Genomic DNA, 27,088 nt, shown 5'->3' with positions numbered 1-27,088 from the left:
CAAGGTCCTGCAGTGGCAAGGTGTCAAGTAATAAAAGTCAATCCTTATCCACAACACTTTTTTTTTTTTACACATTTTGCCTCAGCCCTCTTTCCAAAGAGCCACTTGTAGCTCCCTTTAATCTCTCAGGTCTGATGGAAACTCCTTCCCTGCAGTGATGAGGAAGAGATGAAGCGCAGCAGAGCTCCCTCTCCATCTCCTGCCTGACAGGAGCCATTTGTGGTCTCGCAGGCCCGCTTGCAATCTGACAGCTCAATAAATTGAACAAATGGACAACCAATGTATTTGTTTCATGTCAACAGCGAGCAGAGATGGGCAACACTCAGACGCACCGGGAGTAAATGTGTGCTGCACTGTCACAGTGGAAACAGCAAATGACAGCGCCAGCTACTTCAAAGTGGAGGAAATAAACTGAGGAACAAGTGCATGCAGGCTTTAAGATGATATTAGATGCCATATTTCATTTAAAATGGAAGCCCAAAATACCAGCATTGTAGTGTATCATCTTATCATCTCAAGTAAAAAAGATACCAGATATGTTTGACGTTAAATATGTAATGATTTCACATTTTTTCCACTTTCCTCCACCTCACAATGACTCTGAACACATAACTACACCGCCACATGAACAGTGGAGCAAGACAATATCAGAAAGTCTTCACCTCAAGACACAAATGTTTTGTAAATGGCAGCCCACTCTGCAGCTCCCTGGAGGAACTTCATTTCTTCTTAGATGACCTAATGGCCTCGAGGCCATATCTGTTCTGACTCCCACATGCTCAGCCACTCACGTTGCACAGTGAGCAGAGGAACAGCAAAAAAGTGTCTTTCTAATGAACTCTCAATATGCCTGTTATTTTTTTAAAGGAGCCACTTGGTGACTCAGCTGCCTTAAGTGCTTCATATGAAATTCATGTCGTCTTGACATGGTGGGTGTAAAACTCCAGCTGCTGAGCTGTGAAGCATAAAACATTATATCGAATGTGTCCATACAGCTCTACTGTCATTTCAAAGTTCGTTTTTCTGTGTCCGCAGAGGTTTTTTATTTTGTGATTATCTTAAAAATTGTTTAATGCTTTATTGTTTTATTTTCATTATGATTGCTATTTTGACTTTTTATTAATTTTGTCAAAAATTTAATACATCTGAACATATCTCAAAATATTATTTAGAAGTACCTTTGCTTTATTTTTTCACACTTTGTCAGGAATATTTTTAGCAGACATGCTTTTTCATGTCCTTGCCAAGAGGCACGTGTGTGGATTGACATCACTGACATGTCAGCATAAGACTAAAGCATGTAGACAGCTGGCTTTTTTAAAAATAGTTTGTCTATTTCTGTTGAAGTAATTTAATTTTTAATATGAACAGAGTGCTTTTGCACATGTGCCTGTCTTTTGTCATTGTTCATTGTCAAGCGGAGAGTCCTTGTACTTTTAGAGGTTGCAGGATTCAACTAGACCTTACTGAGTCATCTGCTCCACTTACTGCAAAGAAAATAAGCACCAAATATCTCTATGTTTTTCTCTATGAATATTTCACTCACAACAAATTTATACCAGATGTTTGTAGCAAGCCAAGTACTCCACACATTCAAAGCATTCATAACAAATTGAGTGCCGTGAAATAAGGTAGAATGACACATCAAATAAGTAACTATTGAACGCATGAAGAAAAAAACCCACAAGAAGCATAAAAAGGCAAGAAAACAGCAAAATTATCTTTAAATTACATTCCTGTCCTGTATAAGTCCAAATTTATATTTGCTGATGTATCACAGAGTTTCTTAAACTGGGGTATTATGTAAAATCAACTTTTTATCTTTAAGTCATAGTATAATATGTTGCTTTGGTGAGAAATCCTCGACTCTCCCTTGGTAACCTTTCAGTGCACCTGATCATACAATGCCACTATTAAAACCACCATAAAAGACATATTTAAAGAACAAAAATATTTGAATTCAGAGCCTTTAAAAACTATGCAATTATCAGAAGAAATTACATAGATTTACAAGGAAACATTGGACATTATCGAATAGAACCTAATTAGTAGTTACCATTTACTAACTTGCAGGTTTTTCATTCAAACATCGTTAGAATTTGCTTAAAATGTCAAGATTTGCGATAGTTGTTGGTGAGGGACCTGGGTGGACCGAGGTTTGTAGAGGGAATGTTGATGTTTTTAATGATGAAATACAAATATACACAAACCAGGCGGCACAGGCGAGCAACGTCAATGACTATCACACTGGTAGCAACTGGCATCAGAGAAGACAACTGACCAATGACAACTTTTGACAGAATACACGAGGAAACGCAGACACAGGTGGGTTTAAATACACAAGGGAGTAATCAAGGAAATAGGACACAGCTGGGATCAATCAACTGAACACAGAACCCTAAATAAACACCGAAAACCCAAATCCTAAAAAATTAAGACCTTTCTCCTAAAATCTGAAGTTTGTGGATTTGTGACTGCACCAAACTTTTAATTTAAAAATAGAAGGTAAAACAAAATATTTTTATATTTGTTTTTCTAAAAATTGTGTTTTTGTTTTCTTTATTTCAATAGACCTACTGTATAAATTGTGATATTTTTAAATGTATTGTTTTCATGGTTTTTAAGCATGTTAGGTTGATACAGATGTGAAATTAATGAGTTGAATTCACACACCAAATAAATAAGTTAGTGAGTCTTCTCTCTACAATACATCATCTGTGTATTCCTAGATGTCTGATTCCAATAAATTATTTTTAACAAGTACAAATATTTTGTACTTATATTTTGAAAAATCTTAATTTTTCAAATTAAGATTGTGCTATTTGGCACTTTTAAGGAACCTACACCACAAACTATAAGCAACACTGCAGTAAATGTCTGTATGCACTATAACGGCACCTCAAGTCAAGTATCTTTACGATTATATAACCGTGAAGACAGCTGGCGGTCTCTTGATGCCTCTCTCGTGTCTCTGTCGTTTAAACTAATGGTTACACAGATGCTTCTAACCCAAGAGAGTTAAAAACCATGAAGACATTATTATGCAACAAAATAGTCTAATTATAACAACAACCAGACAACACACACATACACTCGCCAACTTTTCAAAAAGGACCAAAGAAGTTTGAAAATTGATCCTGTTGCCATGAGCCTTTCTATCATTACTGTTAAGTGTGTGGGAGCCATGCCTGTGTTTTTAAGTGTAACCACCATAAATGTGAAGATTTGCATCCATGAGAAGGTGAAGGCACCTCTCACAGCCTCTCATGTCACAGAAAAGATGGAAAGTGCAGGGAACACTCGTCAACACCATGATTATGATTTTTAACAGGATTACAGGGCAGTCCAGAAAGAAGAAGCTTCTAAAATGAAACTCAAATCATGTCTGAAAGTCCGACTGACATTTCTTGTTGTCTTCGAAGGGACAAAAAATTATCAACAGACTGATGCAGCCTGTGACAGCGAAGCCTCAGCAGGTGGTGTTTATGTGGGTGGTGTGGGTACTTAGTATTCATTCAGGATGGCATCCACTTCAAGCCATGATTCTGGATCATGACTGTGGGTTGCGTCATCTTCCTCAGACAGGAAACAGCAGTCTGAGATATATAGTTTATCCATGCATCAGATTATTTTACAACTCAAAGCTTATAATAGAAGCATTGTTTTAGATTTGCAGTTTGCATGTTCACAGTAACTGAGTATTCTAAATCTTTTATTCACAGGTTTTGGTTGCATATTTTTGATCTCTGTGGAATAACTAAGCACAGACCATGAGAACAAAAAATAAAGGGCTGCTTTTGCTTTTCTCACTCATTCTGTGCTGTACAAAAATATTTATACCCTTTAAAGATTATCCACTTTGTCAAGTTAAAACTCCAATCTGTTTCTTATCTGGATTTCATGAGATTTTATGTTACAACTCTAAGTTTTTTTGAGGCTTTTCACATGAAACGCCTGACATTTTTTGACAATTATTTGCAATATAGCTTAAACTCAAACAACTTGAATTGGAAGTTGTTCTATCTTTAGTTTAATCATTTTTTTATCTAGCCAGCTGTTTGATGAAAAAAGAGAAATTGACATTCTCTGCAGCTCCCCCATATTTCACAAGGTTTCTCAGTTCCTGTGTTTGTAGGTTTCTAGTTGTAATGCTACAGGTTAGAGTTAATAATGCAAGGAACTATAATTTTTGACATCTGCTAGAATCTGTGTAGAGCACTCCATCGAGTAACACTGTTTATGTTGAGGTGTTTTCCTCATTCTTTTGGACTTCCTTCCAATCAAGATGGATATAGATCACGGCCGTTCCTCTCCAGCTTGAAGGAAACAGTCACCCGACGTGTGTTTGCCTTATGTAAGATCAGCCAGAGTGATTCAGGGCTGACTGGATTCACACTCCAAACTGTTCATCTGTGCTGCGCATGAGGTGGCAGGACTCTCGAGCACAAGATGTTTTCCCTGGTGATTTGTCCCGTTCCTCCTTTTTATAAAATAAAAAAAAAAGTCATTCATGTCATTTAATTCAGAAGAAAGGAGGGACAGAGGACGAACTGAAAGAAACTAAATGGAAAGATTGTTGTAGATAGTTGAAAACAAAGTCTCGGTTCAGTAATGAATGCATGCATGAAAGTGGAAACAAGTGCCTCTCACTGAGAGACATGCACTGTTAGAGGAGCTGACATTAAGTTGGAACATGTTTCTGTGTTTGAGAGGTTTTTATCTGCATTCGCTGTAATCCTCATGCCTTTTATTGCGGCACTTGATTCACTGATTTTGCGCTTGTTGGAGAGAAAAAACATCGTAATTATGTGTTACTGCGAGTCAGTCGAGTCATAATGTTCCGAATGCGCCTACAAACCTAAAGGTATGAAGGGCTGGGAAAAAGAAACCAAGTCTTCAATCTCAAGTGAACGGACTTTATGGACCGCAGTCCACAAATTTCTACTTCTGATTGAACCGACGTCATGAGTACAGATAGCAGTTATCTGTTGTTCAGAGTGTAAATATGTGTAACTGGAAGATGCACACCTGATTCCACACTATATCTACCATTTTAGGACCACATAAGGGCACAATAACAAGTAACTCCAAATGTAATCTTAGCTTTTCTTTTTCTGAGTTTTACTCATCTACAAAACTTTCAAAACAGAGGGAATCACTCAAACCACACAAAACAGTCATAATTACAAGTGTGTGTTGTTTCCCACCATGCGGTCTAAATAAAATGCTAATTTGTATAAATATGACTCATAATTACATATTAATGAATTGGTCTTCCTCCCAAGCCGTCACAATCTGTGTTAGCCATGCAGGAGCTGGAGAGGGCTTTATTTTAGTGTGTGTGTGTGGGTGTGTGTGTGTGGGGGGGGGGGGGGGTTTAAGGGTGCATGCGTTGGCGTGTGGGCGTGCGTGTGGGCGTGTGTGTGTAGGTGCACAGAGTGACAAAGTTGACACTGAAGTACACCTTAGATTTCCAGGGAAATGCCACTTAATACTGTTATACAAAAACCTTAATACTGAGGGATAACAATTTAATTTTACTCAAAGATAAATCTATAAAAAGTGAAATCTGAACAGCTAAACATTTTTCATTGTAATAGTTTATGTTTTTTCTGGTATGATAAAAAAAAAATATTCCCCCGTTTTGAGCTAGATTTGGACATTATTATGTAGCATGCAACACTGATGTAAGGATTTTATCAGTGATCTGTATTCTGGATGTGTCTGGCAGTACCTCATTACTGTCGTCTGTGCTATCTAAAATTTCATTCTGGTTATATCCAAACCAGATTCGAACCCTCTAGTTTTGATAATTAGTACACTGTGTATATTTTTCTAAAATTAATATATGCAAATAAAACCCAAAAAATGCATTGAGTGAAAATGTATGTTTATTAATTCAGAGAGCAGGAAAAGTAACATTTATTGCAATTATATAATCACCCAGAGTCATTGAAAAGTAAATCAGGAAGCGTTCAGAAAACAGAAATTGATCTTATTTGTGCCATTGATGCAAATGTTACTTTTAGAATTATGAATTAATTTCTGTTTAACTTTGTCACATTTGCATAAAAGGAAGCACATGCTGCCTTAGCTCCAATAAAATAAAGGGATTTACAACATTGTACGTCAATTAGTAGATGGTCTAACCAATAAATTATTTTTTTTTAGTCAGGTGCCAAATATTTCGTTTTACTTACAAGTTCTTCAAATACTTAAATCCTCAAACAAATAAATTGAAAAAAAACTCCTAGTGGCTGGTAACATAAATATTGAAACGTTTTCATTTAAAATGGATAAAGACCTTTTTCCTGATAGCATTTTACACTTTTTCATAAGCTTTCTTTTCTAATTAGTAAGCATAAATTATTACAAAGCTCTGTTGCAAACCACAATTGTAAAATATGCAGGGTAAAGTTCAATTTAAACCTAGGAGAGGTAGAACCAACAGCCGAATTAGAGCAAAAATGACCTAATGATATACAATCAATATTGAATCAGCTTTAGTCCTACAGTTGACAATACGCCATCTGTCAATCCGTCCAGTGAGTTTGTCAGCTACTGGATCTGTGGTCGCAATTAGTCCTGAAGTAAACGCCCTTTACCTGGAGGAAGTGAACCTCCAACTTGTTGGGGTTTGCACAAGCAAATGTAAAGGGTTTATGGGAGATTGCTCCTTTAAAACTGTCTATAATGCTCCCACAGTAAGTGAAATCACACATGTAAAATCAACAATGACAAAGGGAGGCACTCAACCTGAAGACAGTTCTAAACTACTTTAAATGCTACATTTCCTTGTCAAAAGGAGACTGAAACTGCAGCCCTTTTGATTTTTTATTGAAGCAGATCTTTCACTGTAAGTTACAAGAAAGAAAAAAAATCAAAACCATCTACCTCTGGCATAAAATACAGACAAGAGGACTTTACTGGCTCTTAACTTCCTAAAAGATACTCCTGCTACAAATATCACATCTAATATCTTAAATTCACTCTGAGCTTGGCTAACAATCCTTGTCTACTTTATAGCAATGTTCCAGTTTTAGGTTATATAACAGACTGATAACATAAGTGGCAAAAAGAAGAGAGATGAATGGTCGCAAAGTATATCTATCCTACAAAGACATTTCCATAGAAGCTCTCACACGAAGGTGTTTTGTCTCCGCCTTCATCAACGTATTCTGGGAAGTGTGCCCCAACGCAGACGTTGGCAGCATTCCTCACCTCTGCAGACAGGGACCTCATCTTCTGAGCATGCTCTTTCAGAGCCTCCTGGATTAGCTGCAAACACATTCACCAAACAGTGATTATCAAACTGCATTGAAAGAATAGTTCAGGACCTTGACATGAGGTTGTACTAAAAATTTCTGAACTGATAAAATAATACCTGCAGAAACAAATTATCTTTGCCTCTTCAGTTAGTGTAAATTTAAACCGGGGGACTAAAATTAGCCTGAGAGGAGCCAACGTGGATGTTTTAAATCAATTATTTAAAAAAAAAAAATCATCCAGACTGTCCTTTATTTAGCAGATAAGTTTATTTTTTTTGACAGGTGTTTTCACATTTTCCTCAAGCAGTCTCTGATACATGGGATTCGTATGTGGATGAACTGACCTGACCCTGCTGCAGAAAATCAAGCATGACACTTCCAACTCTGTGCTTCACAGTTGGCATAATGCTCTGTTAATGTTATGATGTCCAGATAATCACACTTCAAGGTTATCTGTCCAAACAACAATATTGCAAAAGTCTTGGCCTTTAACAATATTCACTCTGGCCAATTTTATTTTTGCCTGCTTGTTTTTGCTCTTTGCATATCACCCATTAAATTTAAGATTCATTTATTACTTATTTTTAGAGGGATGCATTTCCATATAAACAGAAGCAAAAGTTTGCTGTGGGTTCTGTAATTACATTTCAGAGTTATTGGAGAGTGGGACATATCGGCTATTCTCTCTGCAGTGGAATGTCTCAAAGTCTCCTGAGACATTTTTAAATCCCATGTCAGACTCAAGTTGCTACAGTCCTTTTTTCCTGTGGGTCCTGATCAGTTTTTGAGAATGTTTACTAATCATGTGAACCTGATTTGACATGCCCACTCTGAGAACAAATCAATTAGGTTTGGTCATTTTGTCTGCGCTAAAAATTACATTTTAAAGAATTTTGGGGAGGGATTTTTGTTTGTACTTTTCCTATTTGATTTTTTAGCATTGATAATGGTAATAAAAATGTGTCAGGAACTCATTTTAAAAAGAATTTTGAGTCCATTAGAATGAAAAATAAACCAGCTGCAATAAAAGGATAAACGCTCATTGAGTGCTCCCTATTCCTCCCTTTGTTTATTTGCACTTTCACTTCCACCCACCACTTCTCATAACATCAGAATTTACATTTGTAGGCTAATACTATTGTTGAGACCCACCATCCATCTGGCCTTTACACGTCAATGTCTAAAAAATCTTGCACCTCTTTTCTCAACATTAGCTGCCAAAATTCCTCCGATTCAAAGGGAACCATTGCAACAAGTAGAGGTTTGACATCATTTGCAGCTGTGGGAGCTTGTTCAGCTGTTTCTATTTTGTCACTTATTCTGGATGTGTCACACTGACACATTCACTGGAAGCACTAAATAGAGATTACTCATTTTAGGGATCTATTAACCATTGGGACTATTGGGATCCATAGGTAAAAGCACACAATTTATGGTAGGTGTTTAAAACTGTGGGTGAACTTTAGTAAATAATGAAATACAGTGAGCTACATTAATTATTTGTTTTTTAAGAAATAGATATCTAAGTAGTGGGGTTGCACATGTGTGGAGTCTCTACATACTGATACCCCTAAATAAAAATTGTTCACCTAAAAGTATTGAAAAAATATTCATACCTCTTGAATATTTCTATGTGTTCCCATAGCAACCACAGACACCACTCCATTTTATGAGGATTTTTATCAACACAAAATAAGAAATTATTGTGAGGTATAAATAAAATTAAATTAAAATCTGAGGTATTCATCATGAAATCAGAGGTAATACAAGTTGTTTTTTTTAAACTACAGGCTACAACACTGTAAAAAATGTCAAGTTCGAAAATAATGCCAAGACACAACCTGAGTTAAATCAGTGCTAACAAGCTTAGAAATAGTCAGGACAGTTTACAATTATAAGTTCAACATTAAAAACGTCATAATGTATATTCTGTGTAAAAGATTCATTACGGCATATCATTAAGTCATTAAAATAATTCTAATTTAACTCAAGTCTTTATATTAAACAGATTTGAGACTGGAGTGAAGGTTCTTTTCCCAGGTGAGCAACCCAAAACATACAACCAGAGATTAGATCACAGTATATTTATAATACCCTGTCAGTCCAAACCTAAACTTAACATGAAACCTGTCACAAGAATAGTCAGTTGGCGTCCACTGACAGTGTCTATCCAATGCGACTGAGTTTGGAGTATTTTCTCAGTAAGAATGGGCAGAAATTTCAGTCTGTTCTTTGGTTTCTTTCTTTAGTCTCTTCTTTCCAATTCATATTACAGGTGTTGTTCTAGAACATAAAATTAGAAGCTTGTCCTTGCAGCATGATAAAATGTGAAAAAACTTAATGAGGCATGAATACTTTTCTGAAAGGAAGTAGTTATCCCTAGTTCAGTTTCAATGTTCTGTGAAAAATCCTGAGCCTCTTGATGTCAGTGTGTGTACCTGATTAGTCATCCCCTTGACTTCCTCCAGGGTAGCAGCTTGTTTCTTCATCAGAGCCTCTTGTTGTGGACTGAAGTCTGCAGACTGTAACACAGCAAAGCACAAAACAGCTTCCATTGATTTGTGGTTTTCACTCTGCATGAACAGGTTTGAGTATGTTTGTGTATGTAGTGTGAGGGATATACAGATTAGTTGTTTCGTCTGTAAGTAGTTTATCTGCTCATGTTTCTTCCTGAGAGTGTATGTACACATCCCCATGGGATGCAACCTGAGAGAGAGGATCGATACAGTTAAGTCGCCGGTTTGGTCCTGCTCAGTAAGATTGCTCAGCCCTTGCACTCCAGCACTCAATACTGTGCCACTGCTGATTAGACAAGCGATAGCGATGTAAATAGTCGTGGTAATTAATGGATAAATCCTGATTATGTTGATCAGCTTTAACTGCAATGCGACCAGAAGGTGTGGGAGGGTGAGCGAGGGTATTCTTTTGCATTACAGATTGAGTCAATTGTTGCAGCGCCCCGTAAAAGGACCTGGTCATTAACCTCTGCATCAGATCTAAATCCTGGTGAGCTGATAGAGGAACAAGAGTGGAGCTGAGTGACTCATCGACCACACATGCATTAACTCGTTCCCTGTGAGCAGCTTCTGAGTAATGGGCAAGCCTGGCCTATGGTTGGGGTCTGCTGCACTTTATTCAAAAGGTGAAAAGAGTCTGTCAGTGTGCTAGAGAATAAGATCTAACTGTGGGTTGACAAGATACACAGATTCTTTCATGTGTGGGAGTACTTACGGGTCAGAAATGCATGCACGTGTTCCTGAAAGCAACATGTGGGTGTACGGGATGTGAACATGTTTGCTTTAACATGCCTAGGGTAAAATTTCTTCCATGTTTGATTCAAATATGCAAGCGCTTCATAGCCACAAATTTGAAAATAATAATCTGTTCAATGCACCAATATAAATGAGCAGAAAATAGTTATTTTGGATGTTTAATAGTCCATACATCAAATAAGGTCTTGGACTGGAGTGCTTCAACCTTACTGAAGGTATAGTAAACCAAAAGGTTTGTCCCAAATTGGGCAAATTAGAAAAAGTACAGCGATGGTGGTGTAATGCTGTGACGCTTGTTTTCTTTGCCCTCTTTGGGCAGTTAGTACAGATTAAGCATCTGTAACCACAACTGCCTCAGAATGGAGTATCTTTGGGATTTACATCATGGATGTGCAGTCAAGAAAATCTGCATCAACTATGTAAAATCATCATGTCAACATGGACCAAAATTTATAAGAATTTTGGTCCATGTATATATTTAACATGGTATATTTAACACCTTGTTGAATATATTCCACAACGAAATAAGGTCATTTATGAAGATAAAAGGCTGTCAAATGCAGTACTAGCATGATGTACCTAATATATTGGCAGATTAGTATACATATTACAATGTATTTACAGTAAAATTATTACACAGCTGATTACTTACAGCAGCATCAGACTGACTGGTCTCATCCAGCATCTCAGTGCTCATGGCCCTTTTCAGCCTAAATGAGGATAAAATAAATGAGATTACCTTCTCAATAAAAAAAAACTGCATTTTATATAATCCAGTTTCTAGGATTGGGTTGTTTTTTATTGCTTAAGTTTCTCATTTCTTTTGATTTTCACATGCCAAAACTAATAAACTATGAAGAAAAAGAAAAAGCAATTAAGACCATGGACTTACTTTGACTTCTCTGTGGAGGAACATTTCAGAGCTTTCTTTTTTTCTTTGGTTTCACTATGGATAAAAAGAAAAAGATAATAAAGAATGTAAAAAAGTAACTTTCTGAACAATCAATCTTTAAGAAAGAGTTGCAGGTCTGAGTGTTTCTGGTGTGACCTTATCAGAGTTGCTTTTGCTTCCCCGCTGTTGTTTAAACACCTGTTGGATTATAACTGTCCTGAACTAACCATCTGCCCACTGGGGACTTTGGACAACACACACCTAACACCATAAGCCAGCCAAGGACATTGGAAGACCCGCCTGCTGAGGTGATTCATTCAGCATCCGATGTATTCTCTTTGCCAGATGTCAAGTTTTTCACCTCAGATGACACATGCACACACACCCAGAGTCACACTGAAGCCTCGGGAAAAGGATTAGACTCAAAGAGACTCAGCAAAGCCTTCTTGATGTGTGCATCATGTCACAGTTGTTTTGCATGTGTGACCGTACCTCTCCAGGGTCTTCAGCTCAACGGTGTGTCTCTCCATGGCCATCTCCAAAAGCTTAGCAAGTCTCTGTTGCAGCAGAACAAAGAAGTGGTACAGTCTTTGTCAGTATGTAGGCCTAAATTAGACATAAGTGGCTTTAAATAACAAAGTTCTGATGTTTAAATTGGTGATTTATGAAAAATGAGCTTGAACAGAGTTATAATATCATCTGACTGAGCCACTGTGCCCTTAAGTAGACTGACGATTTGGAAAGAGAACCTTAGCCTGATGCATAACAAAAGTTTTTTTTAACACCTTTTCTCATGATCCCAGAAACACAACAAAGAGAGGTAAAATTAGCTGCTGCAGGCCGGAGACGAATTCACACCAAGTTAAATAAAGATGGTGGAGAAATGAATGAGTGGTTGTTAGATATGAGAGGAGCTTTAATAGAAACATATTCAGATTTTCTTTTTCAGAGTCTAATTTTAAGATTCTCCTTATAATAATAGAATGACAGAATAATTGGTTCAAATGTCTTGATATAATCTAATAGAGCAAAAATAACCACTTATGACTATGGTGTAAAATGGCTAATGGACCGCTTCACGCTTTTAGGGACAGATAAAGAAGCACAAAGCAGAACAATAAAGTAATATTACTTTACATGGCTATGTCAGGCTGACTTCAGTTTGAATGTATTCAAAGAAATGCTGGAAGAAGCTCAGGATATCTTCCATTTAATAATTCATTTCAGGATGATATGTAATTATTTCTTTAAAAGGAGATTGCTCATTTTTGCTTTCAATCACCATCCACTGACATAATGAACAAGGAAGGGTTAATGAGGTCACAGTAGTATCTCTAATTTTACTAATTTTACCCTAATTAGCTTCAAAACAGCGCGATACAGAGCTAAAAGCACACAGACACTGAAATGAAGCATCCAGATCCAAAGTGTCCATGACTCATAGAAAGGTTGTAGCAATCAATCTTTTTGAATTCGAATGAAAGACAAGTTTTACTCTGAAATGAAAACCTTGCTTTGATTTTGGCCTTTTGACCAGTTGATAAGCATGTGGGGTAAAAGAGAGAGAATCATCAGCTAAATTGCTCAAGTGTCTGTAGCATGACACAAAATCTATTTTGAATCTTTTGAAACAACGATTGAGGGAGAATTGCATTATACGCATAGAGTTTGAAAAACAGATTGTATTTCTTTAAAGTTTCAGATCATGACTTTGATAAACTGTGTTAAAACCATAACTGTGTGAGTTCCTGTCATTCAGTGGGGATTGCAATACTTCTAGGTGTCATCAGCATAAAGATAAAACTTTGACAATATTAATATTAAAAAAAGAGAATAAAATGAAATGGTGCTGGTACTAAACCTTGAGGTACACCTTTACTGACTTTGAGGTATTTAGAAGTTGTGTTTTGTCAATCAAATACTTTTCAAACACTAAGCTATGCATTAGCAATAAATGGTTAATGAGTCCAGTACCTCCAGAAATCAATAAAGAGGGCATCAAATTGTTGCGTAGCGTCAATGCATTACATATTATTACTATTAATAACTTTAAGAGCTGCTGCCATTTTAGCATGTTTTTTTTTTCTAGCATGGAAATTTGATATAACTTTGCTTACATATCATTACCCTATTTTTACTATTTATTTATTCATGACAACATTGGAAACTTTTGATGTGTTCACAGTGGAGTAGCTATCTTTATCTACTAACTGTTGAGCCTGAATTGAGATTTTCTGGTTGGTCTTCTAGTACTAATGTCTTCTTTATTCCACTATGTGCTTACATCTCATGAGTCCTCATGTTTGTCACTTGCTAAAGTGTGCTTCTGTTTTTAAAACCACTGTCTCAGAGTGCTCGGTTTGGTACAGGGTGAGTCACCTTAAAAGCACTTCCAAAGCCTTTCTGATGCCATATAAATAAAAGCTTGTTGTCCATCTTGGCTTACAGAAATCCCCCTGCTGCCTGCGCATGCTCTTGTAGAAGCAGAAGATAAAACAGCAACAAAAAAGACTTTCAAAGCTTGCATGTGCCACAGACCGACACTGTTTGCCTCATTTTAAATGTAATTCTCAAACTACAGTCCCTTAGTAAAGTTGTCACACCCTTGAACTGTTTCAGAATTTTTCACATTACAGTCACAAATCTCAATGTATTTTATTATGATTGTGTGTTATGGACTAACAAGAAGTAGTGGATAATTGCCAAAATTGAGAAAAATTATTTAAAAAATTATGCATCTTTTTCCACCTCATAATTATACATTGCTTTGTTATTTTCCATTCCAAATAAATAATAAATAATGATAAAATACATGACTACTTTTGCAGAGGATGGTATGAACTGTCTTTGACTTGCCTCAGTAGCACACTGCTCTTTCTTTTTCTTCGTCTGATCACACTGTTCCGTCCACAGAGCTTGTAGCTCAGTCTGCATTTTATCCTTCTGCTCCTGAACACGTTCTTTCTTCACACTGTTGTCAGAAGAGTTGTCTCCTCCCCTGGTGGAACACAACAAAGCAAAGCATATCTGTGAAGAAAGAGTTCATAAGAGCAGCATCAGCTTGCCAAGGCTGATTCTTTGTGCGTAAGAAGTACTGCGGGCAAAACTCATTTGGTGATATTATGCATCATTTAATATTCGGCTAGGAAAGGATGTTAGTTGCAGAACATTATGCATACCTCCAAAAATAATCTTGCTAATGACAAGACAAAAAAATAACAGCAACAATTTCCATAGTGGGTCAGTGCAAATATGCTTCAATATTCAGCACTGCTTTGCAGAAAGGAGAACAGTTTTGGTCCCTGGACAACACAAATTAGTGAACCAATCGATCCCTGAACACATAGGCATCATCAACACTTGCTTTTGTCAAACATTCTACTGTTTTTCATTTGAAAAAAAAATCCACATACTCTTTCTTCTTCAGTGAACCCTTCTTCTTGATAGCCTTGAAAGAGTCAGAGTATTTCTGGATCAGATCTTCTGCTTTCTTCTGATATTTCTTTTCAGCGTCTTTCATCTCTTTTTCCTGACGCTTGATGACCTTCAGATAGTTCTTGTGTTGTGTGAGTTGCTCAATAGTCACAGTGCAAGGCTCTGCAGCAGAACGAGACAGCGAAAAGATGCACGAATCTTCCATCTTTTCAGAGCATAATAAAATGTAATCAACAAAATACTTTCAAGATTGATTTATATTTTGTCTTTCCGAAAGCTTTATTAACCGCGTGGTAAGAGGAGGGAACATGTGACTGATGCAGCACATGAAACACTTTATTGTTACCTTCACTACCAACGGGCGACTGAGATGAGTCACTTGATCCTGCCGATTCTGATGGCAAGCTGGACAGGGACACAGATGCGTCCTCTGAAGGAGCGTCTTCTCCTGGTGCAGATGCCTCAGAATCTTCTTTATCGTCATTCTTAGGGTTTGCATCAGGATCGGTGCCTTGTTCCTCTTTGGCTTCACGCGCTGCCTCTGACTTCGGGTCCACTTCTTTCTCAGCTTCAACCTCCTCAGAGGGTGCAGGAGCTTCAGGAAGAGATTGAGATTCAAGATTTCCTGCATCTGGCTCATCATCTTTAGCAGGAGCGGCATCAGGGGTTTGAGACTGCTCCGGCTGTTCTTTAGTTTCTTCTGCACCGGTTTCAGAAGGAGACTGAGACTGACTGGTACTTTCATTGGTGTTTGGTTTAGGTTCGGATGCAGCCTTTTCTGAAAAAGTAAAAGAATCATAAATCAGGAAGTGATCATAGAAAGATCAAAATCAGAGGTTATTACCTTCAGCAGGGGCCTCATTTTCCTTTGCCTTTCCTGCAGGGGGTTGATCCGCAAGAGGCAACTCATAGGGAGAGATGTAGTCGGATGATGACTGCAGGGGTTAGAAAGCAGAACAGGAACAACCCAGCAGAGGTTGTCATCTTCCAGGAACAGAATCACTGCTGTTAGATGTTTTCATAGTAAATTAAATAAGAACATCTTACCGTTTTAGGGGTCTTTGGGGTCTTGTCTGCACCCTTTGTTGGGTTAAATAAGTCTTCTGTGAAATCTGGGGAAGGAGTGAAAGACTAATGTTCTTATTCACTGGGATATGCCATATGCCAGTGAATATGAATATAATCAAAACTGTTAAAAAGTGGAACATTATACAGTTAAAAAAGAGGCTTTGATATAGAATTGTTAGTTTATTGTTATATGCATTACATGCTTTGTTAGAGATTCTTTTGCAAAAGTTCCTGCATCATCACAAGGTGGCATGGAAATGATCAGTTTGTGTCTTTGTGGAGGGGTTAAGGAAATATTCCACTTTCCATATAATCCTTTTGATTCTCTATGGTGCTAAGATTGGTAATTAATTATGGTGATTAAAGTGGGTGTTGGTATTTTTAGCATGTGTTTGCCAGCTCCTAGGACTACTGGAAAATGAAATCAGCATTTTCAAAGCTTTTCAAGTCTCTAACATGACTTCCCAAGTCATTACTGATGATAGAAACTTTGCACTGAACCTGAGCACTTCTTCCAGACTCTGGGATCCTGATTTCCAAATAAAATGCAAAATTTCTTTTCACCTTTAACAATGACCTGAGTGTTAGAGATTGTCTGCTAGTAATATTTCCTATAATTGTATAGACCACAACATTCCTATAACAACTTAATTCTGTATTTATAATTTTTTAGAAAAACGTTTTGTGTTTAATTTTTTTTAGAAGCTACGATCATCAAAATTACTACAAAATGTAAGCTTCAGATATATTACTCTGAATATAAAAAATATACAGGCCTAATGAATTATTAAAAGAAAAACATTTTCTATGATATTAAAGATTTTTGACATGCAGCATTCTCTATTGTGTTTCCCCCTTGATAGCAGATTTTAACATTCTAATTTGGAAACAAAACAAAAAGCCAAGCACCTGCAAAGGCAGCGGGGATGTAGTCCTTGACCTCTATGTACACAAAGAGAGCAGGCAGAGTGAGAGGCATGTTGCTCTCACTGCGCAGGCAGATGTGATGGAAGCCTGCAGGGCACAAATAAAAATTGTGATTTAAAAAAACACAGCAACCCCTTTTGAACTAAGAGCAGCCTCAGCTGTTCACTGACCTGACTGGATGGCATCGATGGGGATTATTCTGTGTCCCACAAATTTCCCATTCTCTTCATGAACAACAATTCTTAAAGAAGCCATTTCTGGAAGCAAGATCTATAAATAACACACATATTCAGTCTGAGAGCTGAGCTGCATGTTTTACTCTTTGGAGCCATCTTACTGTTCCTACCTTCTCAAAAACAAATGGCTCCTCATTCCACACCGGGTTAATGGCGTTGGGCGTGGTAGACCACTTGGTGCGATATTTCTTCTTGGGGTCTCCTGGCAACCCAATCACTTCCACTTCAACCCCGGTTTTCACACTCTTTTCACAAAGAAACTGTCCTGAATAGATCTGTTGGGACAGGTGCATGAGATTCGATAAAACACAGGTACAATCTGAATTATGGGATTGATGATTGATGCTGTGCCCATGCATGCTGATGAGCGAGCCGATATAAGAAGAGGTGAGGTTTTCTGTCATGCAGGGTCTGATAAAATACCAGGAAAACAATATTCCGTCACAGCTGGAAGCAGACATTGTACTCTGAAACCAAACAAAACATGAGCCCTCTTCCCAGAACTACAGAGGCTAATTTGGTGCTCAAATTAGAGTACACAAAAACAACCCGGCAACGCATAAAGAGAAATATAATAAGTAGTTTTGAACCTGCCTTTATGGTTAATGTGCTTGCCACTACTGTGTCAATCCTGTCACAGAAAGGGTCAAACTTTTTGTCGCTGCGGCGCATCACATCGTGTTTGAGGAGGTAACCTGTTCTGCCATTGAATTCGAATAAGGCCAAGTTCAGCTGCATGGGGAAATCTGAAAATACACAGAAGCAAGACCCAATTACGCCACCTCGCTTCAGTTTCAGGAGCAACAGTGAGCCGCACTGGGGATGCAGATAACAGCAGAGATCAGTGTAGCTCAAAGAGGTACACCACTGACCTCCAGTGGTGAACAAATGAAAATCTGTGAGTTTATCAGTAACGTAAAAAACTATTTAAATCTACCCATTGTTTGATAGTTGAGGGCCACCATTTGACAGCCGACATTCCAAAAAGGCTGAGGGCTGTAGTTGGAAGAATCCATTCTTGTTCCTTTGGGGTAAATTCTGCTCATCTGTCTCTTGTTGTATCTATAAAATAAGGTTTAGGAAGTACATTTTCAAGTTTCTTAATTCGTTTTTTTTATTAACCTGTTTTTTCCAGATTTTTTTAAGTGCAGGAGTTCTTTTTAAGGATACTCGACAAATTCAACAGCAGTCTTGGAAATCATTGCCTCGCCTTTGGTTTCCACAAAAGATGAGATGACATAGCTCTTGTTTTTCTCTGAAGAAAAAGGAAAATAGCAGAAGAAAAGAAAGTCTGACCTTTGCATCTTTGAAAGAACTGAAAAAAAATGCATTTATGTCATATGAGCTGATGTTATACTTTTGGCATTTTCAAAAGAGATGAATTTGTTGGGCTGGATGTAGTTGACTATGGATGACATCGCCTCATACGAAGTCACTTCCTGGCCAGCCGTGCCCTGTTGGGGAGTTGACAGGAAGTTAACTGATGTTTGGACCCTTCAAGGGGAAATTTAGTATTTTACCTCATCTGATGTCTTCATTTTCTCCTCATCCTGTTCTTCAGTATCTTCTTGCTCCTCATTGTCTTCTGTAGCAGCTTCTCCCTCAGCTTCAAACACACAATTATAATATCAATACATTGTAAACATATGAACCTGGACTGTATTTCAGTATTTTGTTACACTGGATTTTTAGAGTGGACCTTGATTTTCCTGGGTGGGAGCTGCTGGGTTGCTTGCATCCTGGGAGGAGGCGTTTGGATCCTGGGTGGGTTCGGCTGCAGCAGTCTCTTCGGTGACGGCAGCAGCAGTCTGGTCTGTGGCGACTGCACTGGATTTTTTAACCTGGGCTGGTTTCTCATGGCTGCCCTTCTTGTTCTTGATGAGGATCTTGCCCATGAGTTCAGATGGGCTTGGGATCTGCTGGCCTGGCTTCAGCTTGATACAAGACATAGGGAGTAAACAACTTCAAGTAAACTTTTCAAGTTGAAATATTAAAATATTTGTCTTTTTCGAGATTATTACACAGATTACACTGATTATTATTTTTTTGTCAATTACACAGAGTTTCTGTACTAAAACACATTTTTGCATCTAATGTATCAAAGAGGGTTTGTTTAACAATTTCTTATAGACTAGATCACAACTTGATCTACTATTTGACATAAGGCTTACAGGGTATTTTTCCAGAGGCTCTGACAGCAGAGCGTCACCAAACAGGGTTTTGCAGTAGTTCGCCATTTTCTCCTGCTGTTTAACCCTAAAAACAAACCAGAAAAACACACAAATCTGAATATAAGGTCCAAATATGTTGCTATTATGTTCTATAAATATCTGTATTTTTTTAAGAAAGGCAAATTATTAGATAATGCAAACAATAAAGAAGATCTTAAAGGAGGCTTACGAGTCAACGTGGTTCTCGAATGAGAGAACGACAGGATATTTTGAGGTCTTGAATGCACTCTCAGCAATGGCCTCTATCACATCCTGTGGATGACACAAAGTACAAATAAGCATTGATCTCTGTATATATTCATCAGAAGTGTTGTTGTTTGACACAGCACCTTTGCTGAACTTACTCTTTACTTTCCCAGAATCTATCTAGAATTTATTGGCTACTTTCTGGTGATTTCCAGAATGTCTAATTTAAAGTAAGCTTAATTCCTTCAGCATTAAGCTTACTTTTTCTCATTTTTTAGTATAACTTACCCAAAATTTCCAAGTAACCTTCCTGGAATTTATGGGTTAATTCAGAAAAATTTAAAAGTTACTTTCCAATAAGTTACAGATTATTTTCCTGGTCCTTAAATTCACACTGCAAAAATTCCTGGCTATCTGTTTGTGATTATTTGTCCCTTTCTGTGTATTTCTAAGTATTTTTAAGGTTAATATCTCAAAATCACTGTGCAGGTTCCGGAACTTATTATTATGTCTCTAAAATATATTTATTATCTCCATGGAAGTACCAATTTGCAACTTTGGGGAATTAACCATCAAAGGTTAAGCCACCAGAACTTGCAGATTAATACTTCTCTGGCTCTCACAGGTTTTAACCCAGTCTTCAAAAGTAACCTGTCAGCTCTAAAAGGCAAGCTGTATATTTTGTAGAGCACCAGAATGCAAATCATCTCCTAATCTAGCCTCATTCCCGGCTAGTACACTTTAAATCCTGCCAGTCATGCACGAAGTTACCTGATTTAAAAGGTTGTATTATGTATTGGTCTTGATTTATGTAAAAGCATAAAGTCAGTGTTAGTAGCCTCATGCTATTTCCAAATAGTATGAACCTCGGTTTGTCTAACAACTGTCTCAAAATCTTCAAAAACACAACGAATGCTGAAGTTGTTTCAATGCTGAGCTCCACTCTCAAACTTAAATAAACTAAACCAAGCCACACTTGGGCCCCTCAGTCCCTGCAGCTGTCCTTAAAAGGAAGTGTTGGGTGTAAGAGGATAATGCCTGCCTTCCTTTATGTGTTTGTCTTTTACTGTGAACTCTGAAAAGCTTTCTGCCGTTTAGCTTATTTTAAACAAGCGAGTCAACATGAATTAATGACTTAACACTTCTTATGTGTTTTAAGAGAATATTGCTTTTGTTGCACATTTTTGAGAATTCATGTTGTTTTGTGCAAAGACTGTCCATCCCCCAAATATTGCCAACAACATCTGAAACTACCTTGAAAAGGATCTCAGTGCACATGGTGAAGCCGTGGGTGATGATGGGCTCTTCATCAGGAGGCTTTCCTTTCCAGCAGTCCAGCTCCAGACATCTGCATCCAGACAGCAGGCACTGACGGTACATCTCTGGAGACGATACGCCAGAGAACTGACCAGCTAAGCAGGGAGAGGAAAAAACATATGTTAAAGTTTGCAAATGCATTCACTTGGAAATTCACTTGCAAATGGATCTTGGGGGAGGATATCTGTTAATGGAAAAAAAATACGAGGACCAAGTAGTAGAATTAAAGATTTGCTCCAATGATTTTAGGGCTGAAGTCAGGTCAGTGTTTGACCTGTCAGGTATGTGTTGTGGGAGGACTTGATGAAGTAGTGGGGTACTGGTTGGGTCATATCCTGACACTTGGCCAGCTTGTCCTGCATGACTACTGATGTCTCTGAACCCATCAGGAAGAACAGAAAACCTTCTGGAGAGATCAGACCTGCAGGTTGATAGAAAAACCATTACAGCAAAAATTCAAAAGTATCAATGAAGCAAGAAGTTGATCTTCTGTGAGTTTTTACCTCTGTTGGAGTTGGTGGTGCAGGGTTCATACTTGTCAATCAAGGCCTTGATCTGGTCTTGCCGTAGACGTGGAAACAGTTCCTCATTGAACCGAGAGTCCCGTTGCTTTTCATTCAGGAACTTAGTGAAATTTTCCTTCGTCATGGTAGGTTTGGTGGAGCTGGAGTGCAGAGTGAAACAATGAACCTCATGGTGCTCAACCTTTTCACAGTCCACTATCTCCCAGTTGTTAGGCTGGATGGTGTTGAGAAAAGCCAAAAGCCAGACCAGAATAATTTTATCTTTTTTCTTCGAAAAACAATGACATGACCTACTATGAAGTGAAGATCTCAAAGATTTCTGGTCTAGGACAGAGATTTGTCAGGAAGGTCTTGAAGGCAGCTTCAGTGAATACATCAGGCTTGATGGTGTCATACTGAAACAAATTAGATTTTCATATCACATTTTGTTAAGAAAAAATAATAAACTGAAAAAAGAGTTGGGCATAGACTGAAACTTGGATGGATTTAAAAATAAAAAACAAGGTATTTTTTGGTTTCCAACCTTTCCTTTTGGGAGGTGAGCTGAAGCTAAAGCACTCTCAACCCTCTTCTTATCAGCAGGGAACATTTTGTAGATGCTTTGGGAAGCAAGACCAATATATTAGGCAAGACTATACACATGCACACACAGTGCAAACTGTGAGACAGTTATACTATAACATACTTCTTCACTGGGATTTTGCCGTCCTTGTTGGTCTGAAGAGAAATGCGGATGTATCTGAAATTGATTTCATAAAACTTTGATTAGAATACCCAGTGCAAGTAAAGATAAAGCTCATTCTTATGCAGTAGCTATTTTTATTTACATCTACACCATTGTCACGTTAAGTTCACTTACATTTTCTCCAGGAAAACCTGTCTGCATGCATTACTTCTTGCAGCATTGTATGCTGTTGCAAGAATGTCATCTGCCCAGTTCTTTGAACAGAAAAATACACAGAATGGTGAATTATATTCAAAGTAATTGAGAGAGGAGATTTACAGTGCTTTGCAAGACTATCATTGCCTGTTGATGTTTTTTTTTTTCATTTTTACACTTTATCATACTAAGAACAAAAACCCTGCATGTATTTCATTGAGAATATGCATACCAAACATTTGGAGAAAAGTAAAAAATAAAAAAATGTTTAAAAAATGTGTATATATATATATATATATATATATATATATATATATATATATATATATATATATATATATATATATATATATATATATAATGAAAACCATGGATCATTTGCTTTCTACTTCCTAGTAAAGCACTTGCAATCTTGTGTTGGCATGTCATACAGATCCAATGAAATGCATTGAAGTTTATGTTTGTGCCATGACAAAATGTGAAACTGTTAATGGGTGTGAATAGTTTTGCAAGGCATTGCAATTAGTGTATGCAGGATTATAAAAAATACACACTTTCACCACTAGATGGTGTGAACATGGCTGCAGTTCAGGACATTATGGTAAATGTATTTGAATGAAGAAAATTTGTAATTTTATTTCAGCTGATTAAATATAAATGATGGCGCCACAAAGTCTAAGAAAGCTAAAAAGGAAGCTGTGAGTGCCTTATTAAAGGGGAAGCAGCGGATTATTGCATAATGGCAGACGGCTTCCGTCTGTGTTTAAGCCATTTCAGGGAATTTATTTTTACCTGAGTCACTTTTTCTTTTGAGGCAAAGAAGTTATGATAGGTCAGATTCACCATGTCTGGGCCTGAGACGATGGTCAGTGTTTTGGCAAGGTGGTTGCTGTCGGGGAAGTCCAGGTTGAAGACATTGCGGACTTTTGGATGCTGTGAAAAGACAAAAGTACCATCGAAATTTGATTGGTCTTAATTTTATTTATTTAGTTAGCTAGTTATTGAGCTTGAATTACAAGTTAGATTTTTTTTTTACCCATTTAAATAAAGACCATTTTGAATCTGCACACACTGGATATCTGGAAGATTCATCTTTTCAAACAAATGTGGTGACCAGAATATGCAAACACATGCACACAGTCACTTTGAAATCCTTACAAGCATACACACACACACACAGAGAGAGAGAGAGAGAGAGAGAGAGAGAGAGAGAGAGAGAGAGAGAGAGAGACTCAATCTCACATAGGGGCTCACACACAACACAACACACAGGAAAAAGCAATTCCATGTTTTAGGTGGGACCTTCCAAGGCCTCTCCACAATCAATCACTTTGGTTCCTCTCTCAGTGACGCAGAAATGACGTCAGCCTTGGAGCAGCTTCCCAAATGCTCCTTGGGGGCCAAATAGGAAGATGTACTTCCATCTGCACCCTGACTGAAATTATGCAGCTCTCAGGGGAAACACATTTCGCTCTCGGTGAGGCATGACGATGGACGGCTGCATGTTGCAACTCAGTGGGGGCCTTCAAGGACTAGAAATGAACTGCAACTAACTGGCAGCTTTCAGCTCAAAAAAGGACGAAGAAAAACAAGCCCAATCCCAGAGGACACAGATCATGAGTTAGTCAGAGTGTGCTTCTGTCTCTTTGTGCACCAGTGCTTCTATGTGTTTCATCTGGAGTTGGGCAGAAAGCCTCATGTGTTTGTCCCCTGCTGTTTTTTGCAATGCAAATATGTTTCTCAAATTAATGGGCAAACTAAGGGCTCAACACCATATTTGCATGCATGCAGAGATTCCTATATAAGAAGCAACTTTTATTTGACTAAATTCCAAAGAAACTGCATATTATTAAATAATTTAATAAAGCAATTAAGTAATACTTACTTTGGGAAGTTTTGCATATTTTCCTGTCCTTGTGTCCCTGATTGTGGCAACATCCAGGAACGTTGTCTCCTAGAGACAAGAGTCAGAGTCACATCTTGCCGCAAACTCTTCATATCAGCACTGGGCCAGACACAGATTTAGATACTACAACAAAATCTATGGGATTTACTTCACCTGTAGGAATATTATCTGTCTATGCTTTCTTAAAGTTATATGCAATAACATGCTGTTATTTTGTTGAGCCATATATTAAAGCCTCACAGGTTTTTTTTCTTAATGTGTTGACCTTAATGAGGGGGGCAGAGCACTGGAAGACTAACAATCTAAAAAAAAAAAAAGGGGGATCACAATCCAGCAGCACGTCAGCACTAATCAATAGCTGCCTAAGAGAGAAGGAGGCCAAAGGAGCTGTGAGTTATCCCACAGCTTTCACAGATCGGAATCACATGAATTTTACTCACCGTCTGAATCTGGGACGCACTCACCTGCCTTTCAAATGTGAACAGATACTCTGTCTAATACAATCCAATGCATCAGCTCTACAACAAAATCCACCTACATGAAGGTCACATTTTAAAATAATTCTCAGCTTTCTGAACACTGCAATCCAGCTGTGAGCTGGTTGCAATCACAGCTTGCCAACTTTATAGCTCAGATACAAAAAGAGTAAATAAATACCGTGTAATTAAGCTGAGAGGTTTTTTAAGATGCTGTCATTTGGATTACACTAATAGCCTTTTCTATAACACTAATCTCACTGGCTTAATGACTGAATCTTGGTTGCCATTTCAGTTGCTGAAAAATTGATTACCTTGCTTTGGTTTGTCCAGTAGACATAAAAACCTTTTGGATCCATCTTCATGGTGACGGGAACAGTCTTTGTCGTGTCCTGGAAAGAGACAAGGGAATTGGCTTTCACACAAATTAAATGCGTATTGATTTTAAACAATCCATTTGTTGCAGTACACCTGAGGTGTATCAGACTTGAAGTTAAGTGATGAACTGATTTTCAGATGAAAGCCAGTTTCCTTCCTTACCAAAATGTTCACTCACCTCCGACCACTTGGTAAACCGTTCTCCTTTCACCAGATAGTCTTTGACCTCTGGAGGGTCAAGGAAGTATCTTTTCTTATTCATTCTGTCCCTCTAGCCCAACTAAAGCTTAAATAAAAACTGAATATCCACCATACTTATACCCACTAACTATCTTAACACTCCATCTGAATCCAAAAGATGCACTAAGCTGGAGTTCAACCCATCTGAGTAGAGTCAGGACGCACCCTAAGTCAATATGCATTGCAAATTAAGTCAGGGAAGACACACAGCAAAGCGAAAGATGAAGCCAAACATCCTGTGATTTAGTGACTTATATTCCAACAAAAAGATGTGGTTAACAAATCATTAAACATAATATTTGTTCACATCAGAAAGTATGTTTTTAATGCAACAACATCAATGTTGATAATTTTATTTTGGACTGTTACCAGATTCTTAAAATCCAATATATAATGGTCAATTAGTTGGACAGTCTAGAGAGACTAGTACTCAAAAATGTTTATTACTGAACCATAAGATTCATAAGTAATCTTATGAATCTATATTTATAAGATTACTTATGAATCTAGTAATCTCATAACTAGATTATGATAATAATCCTCATAATCAAGTTATGAGGAATCTCATAACTAGATTCTTCTAGTTATGAGGAATCTTCAGGGACAGCATAAAAACTATGGTTTTACCACCAGCTCAGCTAGGAGATGGGACAGCTTGAGCAAAAGTCCAGTAAGTTTAGTGGATATTACCACATCCCAATTTTGAACCTCAGTAATGTGTTCAATTTTTGTATTTGAAAGTTCATTAGTGATGGTTCCAGAGATTTTTTTTTATCTCCATTTGCTTAACCTTCTTTAGTTAAAGTCAAACATAGAACTAAGAACAAATCTGTAAAAACCATTTTGTAGCCTCTTATGACTGACAGACTGTTGACAAATATTAAATTGTATGATTTTAATGAGCATTTTGAACATTTAGCTCTTTATTTAAAAAACATTTTCCCTTTTTCCAGTAATTTGTAGACCAGCTTTAACCTCAGACAGATGTATTTAAATGTGTGTATTTGAATTACACACAAAACTAAAATTATTAATGGATAGATCCCAGTGTGATTACCACTGAATTTAACTTGAGTTCATAGTTCTCACTTAGAGTTTTAAATAATCTTTAGTTTAAGTATAAAGTTTAGTTTACTTTCATACAGCAAAATATACAAATGTCTCTTCTTTTATAAATGAAAACACCAATTTGTCCATGAACATTAATAAAATGTATTGCCATTCTACAACTCCATGGAAAAAGTGCTAATGCTGTCATCTGTCACCTCACCAGTGAGAGAGATCGTGTTTGAAACCTTTTCAGTTCAGTGAAACTCTAAACAAATTTTGTGACAGCAGCCAAGTGGAAAGATGGTTTTCATGTAGTTTGAGTGAACTGACCCCTACATAAATAATCCTAAGAGACACTTTTCCACAGGAAAAACATGTTTTCTTCAAGTTTCTTTATTTAGCCTATATCATTTGAAGATTTGCATTGGTGACATTATTCTTTTTAACTCTTCACCTACTTTGATTGTTTTGCTTCAAACTTCATTTTAATAACATTCATCAGATTTGATTTTTTTTTTTTTGTCAAATTATTCCTCAACAACCATTTAGAATCATTTCCCTGATTTACTACTGCAGGTTGGGTGCTGGTTTCTGTTTTAATAAAGGATCCCCGGGTATTTGGATACCATTCAAATGAAGCTCCTGGCTGTGCAATAGCTAGTACAAACAGTGCATCAGAACAGGGACTACAGAAGGGATATTTAAGGAACCACCACAGGGTCAGTTTATCCTAACAAGACCAAATGAAGATGCTCCCTCGTCCCTCCTGATACCGCTAATGAAACAACGTAGTGAAAACTAT

At 37.4% G+C, this 27,088-nt stretch overlaps 1 protein-coding gene across 1 annotated transcript; it reads right to left on the bottom strand.

Moving 5' to 3' along the window:
- Positions 1–6,837: 6,837 nt before the first annotated feature.
- On the bottom strand, positions 6,838–25,383 carry plcb2 (phospholipase C, beta 2). The gene is made up of 32 exons (XM_032546265.1): positions 25,175–25,383; positions 24,933–25,010; positions 24,122–24,190; positions 23,029–23,169; positions 22,216–22,295; positions 22,042–22,095; positions 21,880–21,955; positions 21,651–21,751; positions 21,336–21,496; positions 21,107–21,253; positions 20,770–20,927; positions 19,499–19,581; positions 19,270–19,354; positions 18,798–19,032; positions 18,619–18,704; positions 18,456–18,552; positions 18,269–18,353; positions 18,036–18,160; positions 17,693–17,844; positions 17,209–17,373; positions 17,033–17,132; positions 16,845–16,949; positions 15,915–15,979; positions 15,712–15,802; positions 15,214–15,645; positions 14,846–15,029; positions 14,289–14,430; positions 11,925–11,989; positions 11,433–11,486; positions 11,193–11,250; positions 9,707–9,790; positions 6,838–7,278 (listed from the first exon to the last, which is right to left on the bottom strand). Exons 1-32 carry the CDS (start codon positions 25,256–25,258, stop codon positions 7,108–7,110), a joined length of 3,813 nt encoding a protein of 1,270 aa, XP_032402156.1. The 5' UTR covers positions 25,259–25,383; the 3' UTR covers positions 6,838–7,107.
- Positions 25,384–27,088: the final 1,705 nt, after the last annotated feature.

This window comes from Xiphophorus hellerii, chromosome 19 (assembly GCF_003331165.1).
Source record: "Xiphophorus hellerii strain 12219 chromosome 19, Xiphophorus_hellerii-4.1, whole genome shotgun sequence".
Taxonomy (NCBI): Eukaryota; Metazoa; Chordata; class Actinopteri; order Cyprinodontiformes; family Poeciliidae; genus Xiphophorus; species Xiphophorus hellerii.
The sequence above is the reverse complement of the archived record's forward strand: the minus strand, read 5'-3'. Positions and strand labels throughout refer to the sequence as shown.